Source organism: Chelmon rostratus, chromosome 12 (assembly GCF_017976325.1).
Source record: "Chelmon rostratus isolate fCheRos1 chromosome 12, fCheRos1.pri, whole genome shotgun sequence".
NCBI classification, from domain to species: Eukaryota; Metazoa; Chordata; class Actinopteri; order Chaetodontiformes; family Chaetodontidae; genus Chelmon; species Chelmon rostratus.
The window spans coordinates 6,040,044-6,053,556 of NC_055669.1; the positions used below are offsets into that span (position 1 = coordinate 6,040,044).

Genomic DNA, 13,513 nt, shown 5'->3' on the forward strand with positions numbered 1-13,513 from the left:
AAATTCCTGAATATTTCCTTTTGTCGTTTATATAAACATATGCAGCTTAGACTTTTTTTTAAATCATGGAACCAGATATTTAATAATTTAGCTCCTCATCTTGTGTACTAACTATTGAACGGGGAGTGCTTTATGTCGGTCCTGGCCTTTGAAGTGCTCCAACTACCGGTTAACGTTGCGGGGTCACCGTGCTCCTCACCATGGGGGCGCTAAAAATGACAGGGTTTCAGACTGCTGGAGGCAACAAGGAATGAAGAGGAGGTTAAAGGGGTCGGACCTTGAGGTGGTTCAGCACTGAGCGTTTTGTCGTAGGTCTGACTGCAGCTATGGAATCCCATCTGTCAGAAAACTGTCTATTTCTTATTGATCATTTGCTGTCTTTCATGAAAGAAGAAAGGTCAGTCAACACAGCAGAGATGAAACAACAAAATATGGGAGCATACATGACTTGACCCATTTTACAACAATGAGAAAAAACAGCTGCTCATTCGTTATCACTCTGAGGCAAGAGTCACTGGGTTAACAACATGCAACATGTTAGGAAGAGGTTGTCATTTTTCAAATACTTAGCAGTCCCAATATTCAACTAGATACAGGCTTCGCAATCAATAAAAGATTCATGAATAACATCTTGATGCTGGGTTTATATAGGCAAGACTGGCTGGAATTGCTGGTGATAATCCTGCTAAATAAAGATGTTTCTCATCCTTGCATACACTCTACATACATGGGAACATGCAATAAGGGGGCGTGAGTAAAATGCTTATATGGGTAGGTGACATAGTGGTCATTAGCCCAGCTAGAGTTACCCTCCTCAGGCAAAAACACCCGATTGAAGAATGTTGGGGTCATGGCTGCGGTGAACTCCCCAAAGCCCTCAGTGGCATAGGGCAACATTTTCCAACCTGAAGCCTTCGGCCATTGGGTTTGGGATTGACATGGACAGAGGTTTTATTCAAAAATGAGTTCCAGTGTGAGCAGGCCTGTACAGTCCTGACCACACGCCAGAAAGAAAAAAAACACTAATAAATCAGACACTGAAAGACAGAGAGAAAGAAACCACAAGCTATGACAGACGTTTACTTGGGAGTCAGCCAATTTGGGTTCCCAAAAAGTAATCAAGGTCATATTTATCTCCATGCAAGGCATTTGCACAAAGCTAATCATGGTGCTGAGTTGCCTTTGGAGCTCTTGAGCTTGGACTGTACCACACCGGTGTGGTTACCCATTTATTCAAGTTGCTGGAACTCTCCATTACAAACCAGAACTAAGTGGACCATTGTAGTGAGTTCAGGTCTGCCTTCCTCTGTGAAATGGCAGTAAGCCACCTCAAATTCAGGCTAAGGAGGTGCTGAAGTGCAGTATAGAGGTGGGATTGTAGTATTAGCCGTTGTCAGTCCACCTCCCTTATTGATATATGAAATGAACAGGCAGGCTGGTGTGCCACGGTCAGTTGTGAACATGCTGCACTGCTGCTGTGACTTCCTGACTAACATGCATCATCCTTTCAGGCAGCTTCACACACGTTAGATAGATCCAGCAGTAAAAACTGTGCCCGAAGTCACACAGAGGTTGTGACTCTGCAAGCGGCAAAGAAGCACAGAAGAAGTGTCCTGTCTCAACTGTCATCCTCCCCTTTGAAATTCTAAAAAAAAAGTCATTCAGGAAAATATAATATATACATTTCTAAGCTTATAAATATTCATGAATGAAAATGGGCAAAAAAAAAATTTTGTGCACTTAACAGCATCTTTGCTTGAAAGGGGAAATTCATTTAAAAGCATTCCTCATTGCTGTAAAGTAGCAGTGGATGTTCTTTACTAACTGGCTCACTTACTGGCCCACTCTTCACCGTTAAAATGCACACGTTCATTTGTTTGAGTTTAAATATTCCCATTGTGTTTCTCTGTAAATCATGTGGCAGACTGCTCCTTTTCCAAGTCGGACGCGTTCACTGACCCTGCCCAGCGTTCTGGACACTAACTGATTTGTGTTTGTTCATCTGTATTGCTGTTGTACTGCCTTTGCTGTTAGCCTGCAGCTGATCAACAGTTGTACTGAGAAGCTCCTGCCTTCCAGGTGATCATGAGTAAGATGATGTCTATAGGTCCTCATTTGTTCAGGATTTGTTGCCAGTGTTTATGTGTCCATATTGCAGCTCGTATATGTTTTCTGCCACTGCATCTGTGATGTAACACGCTTCTATCTGCAGTCTGAACTTGTCAGTCTCATTTACAGTTTTGCTCTTATTCTGGCTGAATGTCACCTGTCAGCGCTGTTTTGTTCCTGGCTTTGATCATATTTGTGATATGATGTTTACAAGGAGCGCTGGGACCTGGCTAGTCCTCTCCCTGCATGCATGATTCTTAGATTATCCAGACATCTCATCGTCTGTGTCAGTTCAGGTGTGTTTTTTTTTTTTATTTCTGCACCGACTGAGTTGCCTCAGCAGCTGAGGATGAACCCACTCTACTCTCTGGCTGCCTGACCTCTGCTGCCTACTTATTGCCATTAACGGAAAAAGAGTGGGACCAGGGATAAAATGCATCCTTCCATATTTCCTGATTTATTACTTGAAGTGTGCACATTGAACAGGCAGTGATCAGAAACGTGGATGAGATGTTTATATACCACTGTAACCCAATTTCTTCAGGCTTCTCACAGCTGGGATATGGGCTGATAACACTGGGAAAAACCTGATAATGACAACAAAACTACTGTGCATGTAAGCATTCTGATTGGCTCTTTAATTTTTTTCCTGTCCTGGAAGACCTGTGGTGACGTCTTTCACCTTTAGACCAACACACTGTAAGCTGCTCTCAGGAGGGACGATGTGCTGATGTGCCAGTTCTTTGATAAGACTGTATTTGTCACTGGGTCCCTGGCTGCAAAACATGGAAAAAAACGTAACAGAGGTCAAGATTTTCCCTCAGCCGTTGTAAAATTGTCACTGATTGTCACATCTCATAATGCCTGTTTTAAATGTACGTAGGCAAGCTTTGAGGTGGTGTTAGTGCACTTGGAAATAATTAGCACAAGGTCGTTTATTGTTATTTTTTGCATTCCAAGCATTCAAAGATATGACTGAGATTATGCAATGAGGGTTGATTACAAACCAGAATACACCCACATCACCTCAGCTGCATGAGTTGTTGAGATTGTTCTTAAACACTCATTGTGTCAGTCTGAAAATTAATACATAATATACCGTGTGTGCTGTACAGAGCAGAACCTGAACCATTTAGCTGTCAGTTTTCCTTGCAAGCCTAATGTGATGCTACGCTGCTCTAACCTGCACACATTCACAGTGCAGTGGTGCGACTTTTCCAAAGAAGGGGAAGTTTAAGCAAAAAGTGCGAAACAGGGTGAGGAGAAAAGGCTGATGAGGCTTATTCATCAGCTTTGTCATGGGTTTGTAGGAAGCAAAAACCAGCGGAGAAAAGAGCTGATGATGAGGCTCGTCGAGGCAGCATGCTCACCGTGCAAGCAGGCGAAAACGAGGGGGGAACTAGGGTGATAATGCTTGTCGAGGCTACGTGTGTGTGTGTGTGTGTGTGTGCGTGTTTGCACACTCTTGTTGAAGCAGCACACTTGCAGTGCGAGGATTGAGGGCAACTCCACAGAGATGGTGCGCGTTAATGCTGCCTCAAGTGAAGAGGGCTAAAACAAAGTGGAAAAACAAGGACAAACAAGAGAGGTGGATGATGGATGGATGATGGAGTCTGACGGTAGAAAGAAAGAATAGTGAGGCGGCATACAGCAAATGCCAATAACTCATCCATCACAGCAGCAGTAACAATCTACAAGTTGTAAATGAGTTGTCCAAAGTAAGAGGAGCACTGGTAGAAAATCATTTGATTCATTCCTGTATTGTTTCATTAAATAACTCCAATGTTCACACAACAACACCCAAAAATCAACTTGGACTCTAACTGAGGATTATTTTCATTACCGATCAACCTGCCTGTGATTTTCTTGAGGAACTGAAGAATTGTTTGGTGTGTCATACATACAGAGCCTGGCAAGTTTTCATGAAAACCAATGTGCTCATGATTCATTAATTATTGCCCTCGAATGAATCGTTTGAGCATCGTTTATCACCTTCACGTCAACTTGCTTGATACACGACTTAAATGATCAATTGATTGTCGAAGCAGCTGTCGGCGAACTAGGCCATAAAACAAAATTGAATTTCAGCTCCACTGCTGATATTGTGGTAATATGGCAGCTTGAACCCAGTATTCACACACCATTCGCTCACACTAGAGGCCTTATTGGATGCTCTTGAGCATCCGATATGTGCACCTGTGTGTGTGTGTGTGTGTGTGTGTGTGTCTCGATGTTTGTGTGGGGGTGAGAGGGATGCAGGTGAACAGCTTGCGAGGGCCAACAGTTCCGCAGGCCAGTCTCGCGCATCACTTGACAGCCATACCCGATGAAGGCCTACGCACAAATGAACTTGTTAAGCAAATGAGTGAACAAGCGGGGAAGGGTGGAGGGCTGAAGGGGGGTGGGGGCGGGGGAGCTTGTGCGGCTGCAGCGGCTCCAGCTAGACCTGCCTGTCTGCACACATCATCCATCACTGCCCTTCAACCCTCCGACTCCGACTCTGTTCTTTCCCCCCCTTTCCGTCACTGTGTCTTCCTCTCAAAGAGCTCTCGGTATCCGTCTCTGTTTCAGCCCGTCTCTCCGAATCGCTCTCGTTCACTCGCACTCATGTAATCCCATTGTTTTATTAGAGAACAGCCTATTTCTGAATTGGATTGGGAGATTATCTTCACGACGCTTTGACAGGGTGCTGTCATCCTACGCGCTCAGACAATGGACAGTGAAAAAAAGACTGCCGAAACAGATCGGTCCACAGCGTAGAACTGAAGCGGTTACCACAGCTGGAATAATAGATTCATGGTATTTACATGGATCTTGCATGGAGCTGATATACACAGACAACAATCTGTGATCATGGTTCCTGAAATAACACTCTGGGATCATAGCACCTGCATGTAGGTTAATCTCATACATAAACATGTCCACACTGATACGCAGGTGTAGAAACTCATATAGTTACACAGCCGTGTCTTTGTCAGAGCAGGGAAGTTTCAACTCCACACCCCTGACATCAACTGCCCAACCCTTCCCCTTTGCCCTGACAACACCTGACCTTCCTGGCCCTTCTTAGCCCCACCCCCCTCCTCTCTGTCTCACACACAACAAGGCCACCTCCTCCTCCTCCTCCTCCTCCCCCCCAGGCCAGGCATTTGAGGATTCCAGCCCGGTATGTTTTGTGCTATAAGTATCACAGAGATAGAGAAGCTGGTCACTCATCAGGCAATTGGGACAATTTAAGAGGTTGATGCTGCTCTTGCTTCAAGTTCCTCACCATGGAAAAGTATATCACGGTAAGGAGCTGGATGACACAGTGGAGGTTATTACAGGTGGAGGTAGTATGATGGACCAGCAGCATTGAGAATAGAGACAGAACAGTTATTGGTGTTGATTTATTAAGAAATATGCCAATAATAATGTAGAGATTCTTTGCGATATTATGTATATTCCCTTTGTATTTCACTTTACCGATTAAATCTTGTGTTGCATTTAAATCACAAGCTTGCCTCTCAACTTTTGCCCGCATGATTTGCAGGTATGTTGTAACAGCTATGTTGTTCTTCTGATTTCACTGATAGATAACTGTACCAATCCACAGGCCAAAAACCAAGTGACATGCACACAGACTGTTTCACTGTCTTAGCTATCTACAGTAATTGTGGATTGCAATTCAGATCTGGATTCGGAAGTGATTTCAAATGCCGCTCGAGTGACTCTGTGATCAGATTTCACTTCCCAAGTTATGTGGAAATGATGCTAAGCAGACAGAAATTGAATGGGACCTCGGCCAGGCTGTACAACAAGAGAATTCTCTTGGTTATTTGCATACCGGATGAAACGATCAAGCGAGAGAGTTGGCGAACATGATCATGCAGCTTGACAGCGAGAGAAGATGTAATCTTGAATATGGACTGTGTTTGGGAGGTTTGGCTGCATCTTAGAGCTCCAGAACCGAGCTTGGGTAATTAAATGTCAGTGCGACTCAGGGGTGCATTTACATCTCTTGGCAGAGTTTGTTCACTTGTAATCACAGAGAACGCATTTTAACAGCAAGCGTGTGCAGAACGTAAGCTGCTTGACATAAGCTAAAGGTTTCAGTATGCCTCAAATGAAGTGGTTTGCATGAAGTGTCGTCAGGATGCTGGCAGATGATGTCCGTCAATCCAACGAGCGTTTTGTTCCAAACGGCTTTCTACCTGGGGGCCCTTGTGATCAGATTAGCGTAATGCACCGGCTTTTTACTGGCATGCACACGTGGACGAACAGCTGTGGCATGTGGCTCACATGCCTGTCTGTGTAATTTGCATATACCTGGAGCATTAAAAGTATGTACAACTGTGCACAGTGTAAACACGTGTATGTGTAGAGGCTCTCGATGAGCTGACTTCATAGCTTCTCCTCAAAACGTTGCACTGTTGGACACTCTGCCACTGACTGTAATTTCAACAATGCGCACAACGAACAGGCCGATGGAATGTGTGTGTAGCCTGTCTACACACAGGAAGTCATAGCTAAAAACCAGTATATCAGCACTGAAAGATGAATTGTACTGTCTGACATGCGTCTGGGGTGATGTAACCTGTAAGTGACCCCTCGCTTCTGGGTGACCATCTCTCCCACCCTTCATCTGACAGGGCTCAACTTTTCCTACTCCTCCTCCTCCTCATCTCTCCTCCTCCTGACACCCCATCCATTGGCTTAAATTAATCAGCCGTGGAGGGGGATTTATTCAGTCCCTGCCCAATGGGATCCTTTGGTATGTGGCCCCAATGGTAGCAGGTTGAGAAGCCACGGTCTACACCGTCTTTAGGCCCATTACTCTCACCTCACAGCCCATTCATAAAGAGAGCTTTGAGCGGCCTGTTTTTGGGGGGATCCGGTGGGCTTTTTGTCTCATAATAGCCGAGTGGATTCAGTCACTGCAGACAGACATGTTTACTAAACTCTGCCTAGGTGGAGTGAGGGACATTACGTGTGCCGCTTTGAATGATTATTGTCTGGGGAAAGTCTGCAAAATTACAACTTTTTTTTTTTTGCTCGACTTGCAGGAAAGATCACTTGTTATATTAAGCTAATTGGTTTATTGGACAGTCTCAGGGGTGGCTCGTGGAAAGAGTTGCACACTTTCTGATCGCATACATTTGCATGTTTTGTGATTTGAATATAAAAGAAGATCGAGGGAAATTGAAGGGAAGGCATGGCGCTACATGGATCACTGGGGGATTGCTGGTAAATGGCAGTATTCATGTGGAGGAGACAGTTGAATAAAACACGGTGTCCAGCCCAGTTTGCCCTGTTGGATAGAGTTGTTTTTCACAGCTGGTATTAAAGAGAGCTCCTGTCAGAAGGAGACAGATCCTGTCCTGATCCTGATAAAAAACTCTTCCTGCATGTCTTGAAGTCAGAGTCAGTATTGAGTGTTATGGAAAGTGCTCACCAATGGAGAACCGTGGACAGATTTAACTTTCACGTTTCTGCTTTGCTACTGCCTCATCATGACATGTTTGAGACTCTCATGACTTTGTTTGATGCAAGAGAAGTAAATGCATCACACTGGGGTCATTGTCACCGTTGGCAGAGCTCTTCGTAGCACCTGAAATGCAGCAGGAGTGCATTGAGATCAGATTGCTGGAGCTGCTTTTGGAGCTGCTCTTGTGAATGCAAACAAGTCCCTGACTGCATTAAAGGTCAACTTTGTAGTATAACAATCAAAGTTGCATATTACAGCAGAGGTACTCAGTACTGACACCACTAGACGTCTTCATGGGTCCACAAATGTGTGTCCGAATAAAAAAAAACTATATATGTACCACTTGGAACCAAACGGGACCTGTTTATTATTTGAAAGCTGGGACCCAAACCTACACAGAACTGAAAATTGGGTCCCCGGTCCTAGGATTTGGGTTGACCTGTGAAGTCACCACACGTCTCACCACGAGTCCTGTGAATTTCCCTCCTTTAAGCAGAAGATGCAGGCTGTTAAAGATAAGACCAACCTCAACGTTCTCCTTCATCCAGCTCCATCAGTTCAACATCACATATCCTGGTTGCAAAGGGGCAATAAAGATACTTTGAGCTTTAATGTTTGACAGTTCATAATGCCAAAAGCAATATTTTGTTATCCATTGTCTGCCTTGTGACCGCAGCTCATTAATGCCTGTTCAAAAAGCAATAAATGAATGTCACAAGGTAGAACATTACACACGTTTATTTGAGGATACACACAGAAAAGCAGCTACCTGGGTGGAAATGGATGGATGATGGATTAGAGTTAAATTGATACTAAACAGAATTACACGTTATCTGGCAGTAATTTCTTTGTGTTTAATTAGCAAGTCAAATATAGCAGCAAATAAAATTCACAGCAACACGTGAATTTTGTGGATGTTTTTCAGCTTCTGCTCTAGCTATTGTTGGACTTCACCTGACAGTGACTGCAGACTTCCAGAGGTATCCAAGGGGTAGTTCAGTAATAATGAGTTGTTGGATTAGCCGTAACTGTTCTATTCTTAAAACATATCTGTGGCTGTTACTTATGATGACCCAGGGTTTGTGCCAGAGTGGGACAATGCAACAATGAGCCCTTGAGAACATAAAATGTCTCTTTACTACAACCTGCCTGCCCCCAGTCGGGCCACTTTAAATCAAGTCCTGTCAGTCTGTGGAATTATAACATTAGCCGAAAGCTGAAAGGGGAGGCTGAGCTGTCAACAGGATCATTTCAACTGATGTGATATCTTTCAATTAAACTGTCAAACAGGACTTACCACCAGCTTGTTAACAGTAACAGAAAAATGCTATTTAACCACCCTTTTGATCCCCCCTGAGTTGTCAGTAACTCTGTAGGAGGTGTAACTACATAAGGTCCTGTCATAGGAAAAGCCACATGCAGTCAACAGTTGCATGATATTAATAAACCCACATTTTGAAGGTGAGATTGTCGGGCCTCTGCAGTGCTCTGCACGCTTCCGTGTGCCCTCTGGATGCAACTATGTGTGACGAGTTGTGACGCACCTTTTTAGAAGCCCTGAATATGACCTGATGAAGTGTGAGTGAGATGCAAATTGCCTAGGAAAGTGCTATTATGTCATATAGCCAGTCCTCAAATGTCTGCTCCCTTTGTCATACTGTCCAAACCATCTTTGCATTTTTTAAGGTTCAAAAATCATCATCAAAGGAGAGGAAAGGAAGGGAGAGTAACCTCAAGTGTGTGTGTGTCTGTGTGTGTGTGTGTGTGTGTTGCCATAAACTGGAAGGAAGTTTGCAGTTCTTTCTACACTCCAGTGGACAGTGTCTCTTACAGACGCATCTGCAGCTGTCAGGACATGTCGGTTCGAAAGGTTCGTGCTGCTGTCTGTCAAATTGGTCTTCTGTGTGTGTGTGTGTGTGTGTGTGTGTGTGTGTGTGTGTGTGTGTGTGTGTGTGTGTGTGTGTGTGTGTGTGTGTGTGTGTGCATGTGTGTTTGTGTGTGTGTGCATGTGTGTGTGAGGGTGTGCAAGTGCAAACTCTACGCAGTCTGTCTACGGAGCTGAAGTGCTCTCTTTGGGCTGTCAGAGGAGGGAGGATGAGAGGCAGCAGCATAGAGAGGAAGCACAGGAGGGGAAAGTGCATCTGGGATAAAACTGAATCACTGCTGCTGTGGAAGCACAACCAGTAACTTATATTTATTCATAAAATATATCATAAAAAAAATAATGAGGTTGTGATGCTTGACACAGACCTTCGTCGTGTGCTTGCAGTATTCAATTTCACAGTGTTGTCGTCTGTTGTGTGTGTTGGATTAAGGTGTTTGATACGTGGTCGTCAATGATACTCATTTAGGCAGTGGTCATGGCAACGACCTGAAGTAGATTTTAACCTTAATCCTTACCTGCTTCCTTTCAGCAACGCTCTGTTCCACATTCATCCATTCCATTTACACATGGTTGTGACAGGTACAGCTTCATCCTTGTTGCCGGCAGGGACTTCAGAGCAGGAAGCGTGTGAGAGCACAGCTTAAGGGAAACTCAACAGCGGTTTTTGAAGGGTTTTGCGTTTAACCCCTCCACCTACAAACTGAAGAGCATTTATTCCCCTCAAATTACACCTGCAGGCCTTTGTAGAGTGCCACGTTTCTGGGTAAATCCCACTGATCCCACCTCATGTCACTTCCAGTCTGAGCCTGTACAACACAGATCAGCGTTTCTCTTTGCGTTCCCACTTTGGGCCCTGAGCTGGCAGTCTTTTCTAGCTCAGCTATGCAGAGAGAAGAGTCAGGGACTCTGTATTTTGCCAGAACGTTGGTCTCAAAAAGGCTTGCACTGATTAACGACCGGGTCATATGTCGCCAATCGAAAGGCTGTCATTTCCTACGCCGATAGCAATTTTAGGTAACTTACTACCAGAATAAGCCGTTATAAAAATAATCTTTACAATCCGTTGCCTACTGAGCATTCAGAAATGTTTCTGATGGAGCGACATGTCCGACCTCAATAAATCCTTATTGACAAACCAGCTCTTCTTTTCTGACACCCCGCATCACCGTTCTCCTTATGCCTGCTCACTAATACTTTGCTTTGCTTGAGCATGATGCTGTGATATTGTCATACCAAGCACAGCTACAGATTTTTAAAAGGACCTTCACATACAGTAGCTCGCAGAAAGGCTGATACCCACAGGCTCGCCTTTTGGCATCTGGGTAAAAACCATAGCATCGATTGTCTGTGACACTGAGACTGAGTTTATATGTTGGCATTTCACTGGAGTGCCGTGACTCCTACCTCCACCCAACCCCCTCCTACATCCACCTGCCCCCAGTGATCGAATGACCTACTTGCAATCTCGAGTAACCACGATTGGATGATATGAAAATAGAAAGGATCAGTTAACCCTACTCTCAAAACAGTGAATCAGTTGCTCCCAATACCGCCTCCCACAAGGATGTACAGTAGCAGCATGCTCAGATTATAACAGCGTTCATGCTAATCAGAGATCAGGACCAACGCTGAACTGAATCAGCAGGGAAAAAGTGTGCCCAAATAGACACAACCCCATCTGTCTGCCATCTTTTTGACCATTTTGTGCTGGACGCGAGCAGTCAGCTAAGCACTGCTCCTTTCATGCTTTTGTTTCTCAGCAGTCAAACAGAAGAATGTTTAGCGACGCAACCTGTCAAACTGTGCAGACACGAATTTCCCATTTGAATACCAATTTTCCTCTAAGACGCTGCTCTTTCACATCGAATTACAGCTTCACATAAGTGTTCTGTGCCTAATAGGGTTCTTCCCTTGGCCCGTGTTGGTCCACTTCAGCCTCACAGCAGGGGATAGCCGTACTGCTGGCCACTACAACCAACCTGCAACAGACTTCTTCCCTTAGCTGTGTCTTCTGCAGCTAAACTCTGTCTGAGGTTAAAGCTCTCGGTGCTTTTGTAGCTTCTTCCTGAATCTCTGTGTTCAGAGATTAGTTTCACTCATGTGTTCCTGTTTGTACTTTCAGACGTCAGCCTTATTTTACTGTTAACTGATCAAGTTAATACTAGTGATAAGTGAACCTCTCCTGCTTGTCTAATCAACCAGCTGTGGACCTATTCTGCCCTTTCTGGTCAGTGGATAATTTAGAAATATTGCAGGGAGGAATCGTAAAAAAGGAGACAACCACAGAAACCTGAAAAAGGCTGCAGGTGCTTAGATCTTGTGGTTTGGAGCGCACCTTATGCACACAGCCTGCTCTAAAAATTTGAATATTAGTTATGATATATTTGGACAAGTATTTGGAAACCTGAATCTTCGGATTGGAGTAAAGTGTTTTTTTTTTTTTGTTTGTTTTTTTTGTTGCAGAACATTTGCGTGATCAGTGTTTGTCACTGAAAGCCCAAGGGACAGTTTGCTGATAATCAGACTAAGTCTTCATTATTCTGACACTTGTCTGACCTCGATTTCATGTTAGCTATTTTGTCTTTGGTTGGGAGGACCTAGGCTAAAGAATCAGCAGTGATCAGCTGTGGCTGGTGCAAGGAGGAAAGAAGGTTTTTTTATGCTGATTTAACAGCTGCTTCTTCTGTAAGTCAACTCGCAACAACTTACTTTGGCACGACACCCCCATTCTTAACTCAGCCCTCAAAGCTGCTACTGGCTCAGGTATTTTTTCAAGTTAGGGAGCAACATTTTGCTGCAGGTCATTTTCCTTGTGCTCACCTTCACGTGGTTCACTAATAAAAACACATGTCACACTTGCAAACCGTGGGCATGCAAGAATCCTGTCGTACAGTTTGTGACGACGGCTGTCTGCGTCATTTGTGGCTTGTAACTTGAAAAATGCTTTGAAAATTCCACCAGTTTGGTGAGTCACTCACAGATCTGTGTGAACAAGGCTGCTTCTTCTGTTGATTTCGTTATAGTCCTGGAGCAGCTACAGCGAAGTCAATGCTGTGACTCCAAAGGGACCTTGGAAAGAGAGCAAAGTTGCAAACTAAATAGAAGAAGTTATGGGGGCATGTGTGGTCTTATGTAAAGCCCAGATGGTCCCAGAGAAGCACGTGACAGAGAAATTGAGGGATATGGCGAGAGGAGTGTCTGTCTGTCTGTCTGTCTGTCTGTCTGTCTGTCTGACTAACTGACCAGGGGGCTCCCGGGAGCCGACACCACAGGCTACAACACCTGGGTGGAGAGAGGCAGACATCGGGGTCGGTCAAGGGAGAGAGGGATCTCGTGAAAAACACAAAGCTCAACTTTTGCCCAGACGGTTCAGCCACTATGGCGTTTGATACCGCTCTGATTTCTACTGGATCGGGTTGATCATCCGTGGATTCAATCTAACCCCAAACCCTCTGGATCACCCTTTAAATAGCTTCGGTCCATTATGTTGAGCTCTTTCTGCGTGTTATGTCTGTTGAAGTTCTCTGAATTTGCTTTACAGTATTCCCTCTTTTTCCTCAGGCTGTTTGTCCACTTGCACTTAAGCTAGTTTCCCATAAAACCAGTCTACAACCTACAGAGAATACTCCACCTATACCTGATGGGTCAGCACCAACAACACAACGAGATCTTTTCGAGTCACAAGAGATATGGCATGCGATCGCGAAGGCAGAAATAGTTTGAAATGTAGAAGAACACTTTTCTGGCCTTTATTTAACACCAAAACTCAGGAACAGAAGGAGAGATTGTGGCCATATTTCATGTTGGGTCACACTGAATTGGTGACACAACATGTGTGTGAAGCATCTACGTTTTACAGTTTGTAGCTTCTTTGCTGCAACATCCATATTTGAAGGATTGTTGCAACCACAAGCTCAGGCTGTGTTTCTAGTTAGGTTTCTTGAGAACTGTATGTGGTTTATTGGTAGTGTTTTGTGGTAGAAAATAGGGATGCACCGATCCGACTCAGTACTGGCCAAGTACCTGGTGTCTAAATAGTATATGTTATATAT

At 44.3% G+C, this 13,513-nt stretch overlaps 1 protein-coding gene across 2 annotated transcripts in view; it reads left to right on the forward strand.

The window, feature by feature from the left end:
• slc6a9 (solute carrier family 6 member 9) overlaps positions 1-13,513 on the forward strand; it is a 65,080-nt gene that overhangs the window by 29,053 nt on the left and 22,514 nt on the right. The window contains exon 1 of one of the 2 annotated variants that reach the window (XM_041948734.1): positions 5,314-5,399. The exons of the other annotated variant lie outside the window; for it this stretch is intronic. Coding sequence (XP_041804668.1) covers positions 5,382-5,399 — 18 coding nt within the window. The 5' untranslated portion in view covers positions 5,314-5,381. Of the gene's footprint in view, positions 1-5,313; positions 5,400-13,513 lie in introns of those variants that run through there. 2 annotated transcript variants of the gene reach the window in all.